General features: G+C 41.1%; 1 protein-coding gene across 2 annotated transcripts; it reads left to right on the top strand.

The window, feature by feature from the left end:
- The first annotated feature begins 4,087 nt into the window (after positions 1 to 4,087).
- LOC105021664 (protein-lysine 6-oxidase) lies at positions 4,088 to 9,553 on the top strand. Of its 2 annotated transcripts, XM_010889467.3 has the most exons (7): positions 4,088 to 5,034; positions 5,159 to 5,267; positions 6,576 to 6,707; positions 7,624 to 7,780; positions 8,025 to 8,120; positions 8,323 to 8,438; positions 8,696 to 9,553. In XM_010889467.3, exons 1-7 carry the CDS (start codon positions 4,422 to 4,424, stop codon positions 8,700 to 8,702), a joined length of 1,230 nt encoding a protein of 409 aa, XP_010887769.1. In that variant the 5' UTR covers positions 4,088 to 4,421; the 3' UTR covers positions 8,703 to 9,553. The 2 variants fall into 2 exon arrangements, with proteins under 2 accessions (XP_010887769.1, XP_010887771.1); XM_010889469.3 differs by lacking the exon at positions 4,088 to 5,034 and having other exon boundaries at positions 5,051 to 5,267.
- The last annotated feature ends 747 nt before the right edge of the window (positions 9,554 to 10,300 follow it).

Below are 10,300 nucleotides of genomic sequence, written 5' to 3'. Positions count from 1 at the left end.
GAAGGCTTACAACGCTATTGTTGAAAATAGTTAGTTTGCACACAAATTCTTACACAGTCTTTGTGGCCCTAGTTTTTTTGGGGGCCCTAGGCAAGATTTGTTTGACCCCCTGTATTGATAACAGAGGGAAGAATGTATGTTTTTAAGTACATTTCTTATTAGTTGACTTATTGTCGTCGTTACACATTTAGTCTACTCATTTTCTGCAGACAAACCGTTGCTTCAGAAAAGTGTCATTCCGAGTCAGAACACAATGTGTGAAATGCACTGTAAATAAATGACAGTATCTGAATGTTCACAGGGCCAAATTGTCATCTGTGGTTGCGCGATAAAACAAAACAACGTCCACTATAATTTCCTCAGTGGAATCCACAACACTACGCAGGGTGACTCTCTGCCAAGTTTTCAGACCAATTTCATTTTCACTCGTCCATCCCAAACCGGTAATTGCCGTTGAAACCACCACAATTCTGGTTGAAATGACGGGTGTTTAAAGTTCTTCATAACGTGGATGATCTGCATTGCACGTCCACATACAGCAGCAGACAACACTGTTATCTAAGGGTCTCCCTCGGTGACCTGACTATGCACTCAGTTCAATTTTCATCACCGTATTACTGGTATAAGTAGGTCTTTTTCCAATGTCAATATGTACATTTCATGCTTTAGTCGTTTAGCAGGAGCTCATATCCAGATCAACTTAGAGTCAATGCAAATTTGCTCACATACTGGTCTTGGATATTATATTTAAAAAAAACGGACAGCAGCACAAATACTGTAAATTCAAGCCCTCTGACCGGTAGTCTTTCCATTTCAGAATTGGAATTTTATGGCCATTGGATGAATATTGTACATAACGGCACTTTAAACGTTGCTATGGCGGGTTTGAATACGTCGCTATGGCGGGTTTAAACGAATTTCAGCCTGAAAATGAAAGCCTACTTTTGCTAGCATCAATAACCTCTCATACAAGTACCTGCAGTTTTCACAATGTCACGGAATATAGGAAAAAGCCCACTGAAACACAAATCTTCACAGTTTCTTCCATTAGCAAACTAGCCCAACAAAATATTTAATCAGACACACTGCTGTAGGCTGCCGTACGTAACATTACTGTGTCTTGTATAACATTAGGGGGCTGTTTGTATTGCTCCACGGGACGGGGAAACCGTTCCTTTTTTATCTGACAGTAAGGCCCTTTGATGACAGAAGCCTTGCACGTGTCGGGAGCCACGTAAGCTAACATGAACTGCTGGAGCTGTAAGCAGTAACACTCATTGACATGGGTAGCCAGGCGAAGACCTACACTTGTTGGATTTGGGATTTGGCAGAAATACTTGTGGCCTGGGTACCCAAGGTAGTATAAGAGTCTAATCTGTGTGTCTCTCCGGGATAGTAAAAACTGGCCTGTATCTTGAACGAACAAAGTATAAAATAAAAGAGACAATTGTACACTGTACTCTTTTCTTTTAGCATTTTGTTCAATGTTTGTGGTTTATTTGGTTGTGTTGTTTCTGAGTTTTGACTCTGTTTTGTTTCCCTCCATCTTCTTTATTTTCCTAACATCTTTTGTTTTACAAGGCACACCAGTTAAATGAACACGAAATGAATTCTGATGTGTTCTGATCACAATTCCATTCAGGTATTTTTGTAGTCTTGATGTCTTCACTATTATTCTACAATGTGGAATATAGTGAAACTAAAGAAGTACCCTCGATCGAGTAGGTGTGTCCAAACGTTTGACTGGTACTGAAGTTTCTCTCATCTACGTTTTATTACATAAGACAAGTTCCCAGTACACGTGGGTTTGATCAACTGGATTTCTCTGCAGTTTCAAGAGGTTTCTCTGGGGTTTATCTAGGGTTTCACTGGGGTTTAATTGAGGTTTCTCTGGGTTTTGTTTTATGTTTTTCTGGGGTTTCACTGGAGTTTCTCTAGGGTTTGTTGGGGTTTCAATGGGATTTTCTCTGGGGTTTTCACTTGGTGTTTTCTGGAGTTTGTTGGTCTTTCACTGGGATTTCTCTGATCTTTCACTGGGGTTTCATTGGGGTTTTAACTGGGGTTGCTCTTGGTTTTCACTAGGATTTTAACTGGGGTTTAAGTCCAAAGTAGTTTTAGCATGGGACACTTTTTTCTAGAATTTCACTGGAATTTTAATTTTTCTTGGTTTTTAACTGTGGTTTCATTGGAGTTTTAGCAAGGTAATGCTATCAAAACGTATTCAGGCCAATCTGTTTGTAATCATCATACATGTCATCAGGCACCATGGCCCTTCCAAATAACTATGATCATGTAATCATATGTACAACCTACATTTTCCCTTGATGAGCTTTCAGATCATGGGTAGATCTGGGAGACCTAAGCTCCTCACAAAACATTTTCCAGGCACCAATAACGGCTTAAGCAGTCCTATTAAATCATATCTTTCCATATAGTTTATATTTCCGTTTAGGTGCAGACAACCTGTGGACCCAGTGGTGGTGGTGGGGGGGGGGGGGCGCTGTTTCTGCGTCATTATAGTAGGTCATTAAATTTAAAGGGGGACACACCTGCAACTCATTTAAATGAGACCCTGCCACCTTGTATATTCACTAGGAAATGCCTATTGTGCGATTAAGTTGGGCTCACTTTGATCTTTACCCAGGTTTAATAAAACAAGCCTTGTTCAGTAGCCTCACTTTTTCCTAAGAGTAGCATGATAGAACTCTTAAAAAGGGCTACCGAAGGTTCTGGGAGGGGCTTCTGGGAGGGGCTTCTGGGAGGGGCTTCTGGGAGGGGGTGGAGGGTCAGTAGGTCTGCTTGAACAGGATGGCAGATTCTATGTCGTTTGGAAAGCTGCCTTGGTTGCTTGTGTGGCGTTGGAAACAGCGTGCTGTTGTATCCATAAGGTCTGTCTCTCATTTGACTTAATAAACAACATTAATTACAAAGGAAGTCATTTTAATATTTTTTACGCTCAGTCTTTTCCCAGTGACACATATACATTTTTTTTGTATTGATCAGACTGGTCATTAAACAACCGATTACCAAAGAATGAATGACCTGCATGCACAAATACAGACTGGTCATTAAACAACCGATTACCAAAGAATGAATGACCTGCATGCACAAATACAGACTGGTTATTAAACAACCGATTACCAAAGAATGAATGACCTGCATGCACAAATACAGACTGGTCATTAAACAACCGATTACCAAAGAATGAATGACCTGCATGCACAAATACAGACTGGTCATTAAACAACCGATTACCAAAGAATGAATGACCTGCATGCACAAATACAGAAGCCACCTCTAAGGCTAAGTTTACACAGGCAGCACAGTTTTGATATTTTTTTTCCCAGTATTTGGTCTTTCAACCAAACATGTTGATATAGACTTGAGACGTTCTTCTGAATCCCATTGCTCTGTGGTCAGTTTCAGGCTGATCCACAGCTATGACCCACTCCCTGGGATCCATACCACACCAGCACACTTATCCAGCACTTGTACAATGTGTGTTCACACGCACCAATTTAATTTGATCAGTTTGTCTTTATATCTGGGACAACCATCTTAAAGGGTGATAAGCTAGGCCTGTATTTCAACATTTTAAAGCATCCCAAATAATTCCATGTTTACAAAGAGAAGCTCAGATTTTGTATGAATGCAAAGCAATAAAATATATATTATATATATATTTATGTACATAATATAAATGTGTGTGTATAAGTGTGTGTATATATATATATATACACACACACACATAATATCTATACATGAAAGACAAGCCACGCATAAACACCAAGTTTTGGAAACCAACTCATGAAAGGCGGCCAAGAACTCATGGTCTGTGCAGGGAACACCGCAAATGACAGGCCACCTCACCGTACGTGTATGGTGAGGAATTGGGAGATAAAAAATGAATAAAAAAATCTTACACAAGTCACAAAAGTTATGTGTCCTAGAGTTGATTTTGATCAATCCGGTCAATCATTGAATATATTAACTATTAAATAATTAAATAGCTAAATTAAGTGTTCACAATTAACAAAAAAGAATAGACTGTTACAAAATATATTGCGAAGCTATTGGTCTTCTTTAGATAAAATATAAAATAAGAATCTCTCAACACTGACTGAAAAATTGGGACGTTACTGACTTGCCCATGCCACCCACTTCCCCTTTTTCTGGAGAGCGCATGCCGGTGTCACTTGTGTAACTTTGTAACTGTTCGAGAAACTTAAAAACTCAAACGCCTCCTACACACTCCGCACTGGCTCGCGCGTTTAAGATGCGAGATAGTCTGAACGATAGTTCCTCTCATTATAGTTCTGCGCGGTTAATAAGAACTCAGTCTCGGGATTTTGCGTGTTAATAAATTGTCACGTGAGGGTATCTTCTTTAGATAATTCGTTTTCGGTTATTTGATTAGCACAATGAAGGGACTTGGCTTGAATGCATGTTTATTGTCATTGACACAGTTATGCTTCCTCGGATGTATTTTACAAAAAGTTCTTACGCAAGATGCTTCGCCTTCAGGTGCCGTAAGGCAGAGAATGACTTGGAAAAACAATGGGCAGGTGTTTAGTATACTTAGCCACGGTTCCGAATATCAGCGGTCGGGCCAACGGACAGGATCAGCTCATCGAAATCCCATAGTTTTCATTAGTAACAATACTGAGACATCTGAGCCGTCTAACGTGAATAGGCAACCCACGTCAAGGAGCTCTCCGCGGCGTCCAGCGCCGGCTGCGCAATTACGCACAGCGCGCCGAAATCCTAATGATGCAATTAGGCAAAGACCACAAGAGAGCCGGGATAATGTGTTAAATCACAGCGACGACAAACCGACAGACACTAACTCTCCTGTTGTGATCAATTCGAGACGGGAGGATATTATGGTTGGAGATGATCCTAACAACCCCTATAAATACATTGGTTATAATCCTTATTATAATTATTATGACGCATACTACAGACCTAGAGTCAGAAGCAGACCGAGATATGACAATGGAAACGGTTATAGCACAAGTTATCATCAACAAGGAGGTAAGAGCAATTTTTCCTCAATACTAAATTCCCTTTCTTTACACACATATTTTGATGCCACATCATTTGTAACAGCTTTGCACATAGTTTTTATAAATATTTTTATTTGTTACACTATTTGCAGGTCTCCCTGACTTGGTTCCAGATCCATACTACATCCAAGTTTCCTCCTACATACAGAGGTCACCCATGTACAATCTAAGATGTGCAGCTGAGGAAAATTGCCTTGCAAGGTATTCTCATATTACAGTGACACCTCTTACTTCAATCACTGTTAAAAAGTTCTGATGGCATGAGGCTCATATTGGCAAATTGTATGACACGTTTTGGCTTGACATTGACACTTTTTCAACCAGTGGCCAAGAAGTGCAGAATCTATATTCATTCAAAGACCAGGGATGTAACCCTATATTCCAACCACATTCACTGATAACGGTAACATTATTTTACAAATTAAGCAAAACAATTATAATATTTTATGCAATTAAAATCATGAGAAATTCAATTTCATTATGCAGAAAAAAATAACATACACCCCTATCTTCAATGGCTGGTATTGCCCCCTTTGGCTGAAATAACTTACATCAATTGGGAGGACCTTTTGCCCACTCTTTGCAGTACTGCTTCAACTGTTTCATGTTCAATGGCTATCTTGCATGCACAGCTTCTACTACCCCCACAACCTTTCAACAGGATTGAGATCTGGATATTCCCTAAACTCTATTTCTTCTTTTTGAGCCTTTCTTTTGTAGCTACGCTTGTATGTTTAGGATCATTGTCCTGTTGCCATATCCATGCTAGGTTCAGGTTCTGCTGTTTGGCATGTCCTCACATCTTCTTCAGTATTTCTCTGGTACAATATGGAATGCATGGTTAACTCAATTATGGCAAGTTATCCAGGCCCTGAGGCAGCAAAACAGCCCCAAACCATAATGCTACCGCCTCCAATCTTTACGGCTGGTATAAGGTTATTCTGTTCAAAGGCAGTGTTTCTTTTCATATTAGGCTTCTGGTATTGTGGCCAAACAACTCCACATTTAACTAATTTGTACAGAGCACATTATTCTTATAGATTTAGTTGATTTGGCTGGTGTCCTTCAAATCACTTGCAAATGGCTTTGTAAGCCCTCCCAGTTATCACACAGAAACCAAACCTGACCTAGTTTCTGATCGTTATGGAAGGCGGGACTCTCCCAAGTTCCTCTCTAATTATTTGTTTATTATTTCCACCTGTTTTGGTGCAACTGATTCTAATTTTAGCTATTTCAAATGAGGGTGTACTAACTTTTTCTGCATCAAGAAATGGCATTTCAGTTAATATTTCAGTTTGCATACATGATTTCTAACACATTTTTATGTGTGTGATTTGTTAAATTGGGTAACTGTAACCAAGAAACATGGTTGGAATTTAGCCCACATATCCATATGTGGAAATTTTACTTTTTCATATGACAGTTTCCCAAAGAGCCCTAATCAAAAGTAGTTTGCTATAGAGGCGATAGGCTGGCATTTGGCATTGTGTTTTTCTTGTTACTTTCCAGTTCTGCCCGGGGAATGGCGGACTATGACACGCGGGTGCTGCTCAGATTCCCCCAGCGTGTCAAGAACCAGGGCACTGCTGACTTCTTGCCCAGCAAACCTCGCTACGCTTGGGAATGGCACAGCTGCCATCAGTGAGTAATGTTCCACGACTCATAGGCATCCATACACACATATATATTTAAGTGTTTTGTCAGTATGTTAAGATACAGATCCACCATTTTAGAAGACCTTTGGCGCTGACAACAACCTTTGAGGTTGCATTTCTCTGTCCGGACGTTGCATGCAAATGGTTAAGTTCCACGTCACGGACTGTACCAGTGGGAACCCGCTGGCTTGAATTAAACATGTGGTAGGCGGATACGTAAAAAAACATATCCAGGTGTTGTAAGATCTGGCATGCATTAGCATCTCATGGGCAGAGGAATTCACCCTCAGACTTAAAAGTTTCAGGCCATGGTCACGCTCTGCCGCTGACGCCGGGAACTGAACGAGAATTCACCGGGGATGAATTCTGAACCTGGTCTGTACACATGCTGCTCTCTTCCAATTGGTCCACGCACGTGGTGCTCTTATCCAACTGGCTTTCCAAGTCCGGGCCTCTGAGCAGCGTGGTGTTCTAAGTGGCTGCCTCGCAGTACGTTCACGCCACTGTGTCCAGGTGATCGAATCTTTGTCGCAGCGTAGTGACAGTGTGCGCGGTCCCAGCAGAGAGTGTCCGTGACGGACCGGTGGAATGTCGGACTGAGCTGCCCTTTCTGGTCGCCCTTTAGCTCCTTCTTGTGGTAGCTCAGCGGTGGTGGTCTGTCAGGTTAATGCATTCACCTCCAGCATGTGTGCGCTGACATACGCTACCAGGTTGGACAAGCGGTGTGATGAACAGTCTATTGGCAAGACCACTGAATTTGCAACACGAGGGCAGTGGGTTTGATTGCCACAGGGCGCCAGTGTGAAATTACTTATGTACCAATAGCAGGCCAATATTGAAAAGGGTATGTTGAGAGTGTTTACGGTCGGTTAATGGCCGTGAACACATTCCATGTATTCCAGTCATTTCCACAGCATGGACGAGTTCAGCCTTTATGAACTGCTGGATCCTGGCACAGAGCGACGCGTGGCAGAAGGACACAAGGCCAGCTTCTGTCTGGAGGACACGTCATGTGACCCGGGATACTACCGACGCTTTGCCTGCACCTCCCACACTCAGGTCTGTTTCTACTGGGTCCAAACGTGGTCAGCGCCCTTTCTTTCAGTCATGGCCCATAGGGCCTGTGTAGGGAACAGGTCCGTTTGGGATGCAGCACTGGTCCTAATGAAGAGCACTATGTAAGGGACAGGGTAGTTTGGGATGTGCCCCGGGTCATTACCCAACGATCGTCTTTAATGGCGGTCAATTGCACAACATGCAATCTGGGCATCAGGTTATATTTAACCAGTCTATGTTGTTTCAGGGGTTGAGTCCCGGTTGCTACGACACCTACAATGCTGACATCGACTGTCAGTGGATCGACATTACAGATGTGCCGCCCGGGAAGTATATCCTTAAGGTCTGTGGACACATTTCTTCTTCTTCTTCCTTCTTAAGGATTATGTTTTGTGTACTCCGGATATCATGCTTGTTCTGTTCCATTTGAAGTGACTGCCGGTAACGTCTTCGTTGAGGCAAACCGCACTTATTGTCCCAGTGGCGTGGTCATGTCCGGATGCCGCAGGACGCCGCCTGGTCTAACACTTCCTGTGTGTGTGCAGGTCACCGTGAACCCGGGCCACCAGGTTCCGGAGTCCAACTTCAACAACAACATCGTCCGCTGCAGTGCTCAGTACAGCGGTACCTCCGTCCAGGTGTCGGGCTGCACAGTCACCTCGTGAGTTCACGCTCCTCTCTCGCCTGTCGGCAAAGATGTCGCCGAACTCACGTACGCCGAGGGTTAACCTGGAAGGGCAACCTGTGTCCTTTATTCCCTGTGTTCCCCCTTATCGTTTCCTTTCCAAAGCTCACCGGAGCGGAAGATCCGAGGTTCCACCACAGAACCAATAAGAGAGGATGGGAGGAATGTAGTTTTGACACCTTGATAACACTACAAATGATTACTGGTATGATGTTTCTCCCTTGTCTTTCCAGGTACTAAGGAAATAGTCAAAGCCACCGAAGAAGCTGTAAGGGGATTAATGGAGTGAGATGGACGGAGATGAAGCAACAATGTCCTACTAAATGGTTCTTATTTTTGTCTTTTGTTTTCATCTTATATCTTTAGGGACATTCTTGATTTAAACAATAGGGTTAGTGTAGAAATGTAATAGCATTATGGTTTTCACTGTTTTTAGAGACAATGTAAGTAGTTGATGGAGAAACAAAGGTCATTAACGAGAATGAATACATTAATTTATCAAAGGTCATAGACGAGAATGAATACATGAATTCATCAAAGGCCATAGAGGAAAATGAATACATTAATTTATCTTTGAAGCATATTTTGGTTGGAAGTCTTGACATTAGTCTTGAATTATTAGATTTTTTTGTAAACATTATGCATTATGTTTCTGTTCAGGTGCAACATTGACACTGAATTAGGTGTATGGTATAATGTATTTCATGTAATGTATTTCAAAATGTTGCCATTTTGAAATTACAATTATTTTTTCAAAGATATATTTTCAACCAGTTTGTGGACAGGAAAACGGTGGTTCTGTGCAGGAAGATGATTTTCTGGCAGAAAAAGCAGCAGGACTTGAACACTCACTGCGGCATAATATGTACATCAGCGGAAGCAGCCAGACTGCCAAGCCACAATACGCCACAGTGTGCAACTGTGCACAGTTCTAAACAATGCTTCCATGTGACATATTGGTGCTACATTACTTGAGCTGTGTTATAAATGTTAGGAGGCAAGAGGATAGTTGGAATATTTGTTCTATTGGGACTACAAGTAATTATTTACTTTTATGCATACAGGTACAACATACTCTTTTAAACAAGTTCTACAGAAAGTCTAACTATATATATATATATATATATATATATATATATATGAGCCCACTGAGATATATATAATATATATCAGTGGGCTCATTTACAAGTCTTCAATTCTTGAGATAATAAAATAATCTGCAAATAAATGTTGAATGCCATTTAAATAAAGTTTTGATTTAACTTGATGTTAATCGTTACTTGTGAAATGTTTCTAGTTGCTAGATTATGCTAGGTTATGGAAAATAATCTAGCAACTGAGATTTAAATAAAATACGTTTAGCTTTTTCAGAGCAAAAAAGCAAAAGAAGATTGTGACAGTAGATCCTGATGACATCATAGTCCATTATTCTTATTGAAGGTTTAGCAAATATTTTGAACTAACAGCCTAAAGGCATACACCAGGAAAGCCTAAGATGTTTGTGAAGATCAAGTGGCTGTTTAAATGATCTATATGGGAAAGTGTTAAGAGTTATTAGCCCAAGTGAAGATGTATTTTCCAAGGCTTCCTTAAGTCAGATAATAGATTGAATCCACCACTTCACACATTTCTACAGGTCTTTTTTTAATCACACATTGTTGGAATTTGTCCTTTCACTGCTTTGGCCAGTTTCACAGACAAAGATAAAGTCCAGCCCAGTCCTGGGCTTAATCTGTGTCCACAAAACGTGACCATTTATGTTATGATGATTTGACATTTGGACACAGATTTACCCAGTGAATTTTGACATGTAATGTGTACAGCTGTCCACTAGGGTG

This window comes from Esox lucius, chromosome 13, assembly GCF_011004845.1.
Source record: "Esox lucius isolate fEsoLuc1 chromosome 13, fEsoLuc1.pri, whole genome shotgun sequence".
Lineage (NCBI taxonomy): Eukaryota > Metazoa > Chordata > Actinopteri > Esociformes > Esocidae > Esox > Esox lucius.
Note: the sequence above shows the minus strand (reverse complement) of the source record. Positions and strands in the feature narration are given on the sequence as shown.

Bases quoted from the DNA above. Each gene is read 5' to 3' on its own strand.
- LOC105021664 (XM_010889467.3), top strand. From the start codon at position 4,422: ATGAAGGGACTTGGCTTGAATGCATGTTTATTGTCATTGACACAGTTA. The intron at 5,268-6,575 runs GTATTCTCATAT...GTTACTTTCCAG, and splicing joins GAGGAAAATTGCCTTGCAAG to TTCTGCCCGGGGAATGGCGG. The intron at 8,121-8,322 runs GTCTGTGGACAC...GTGTGTGTGCAG, and splicing joins CCGGGAAGTATATCCTTAAG to GTCACCGTGAACCCGGGCCA.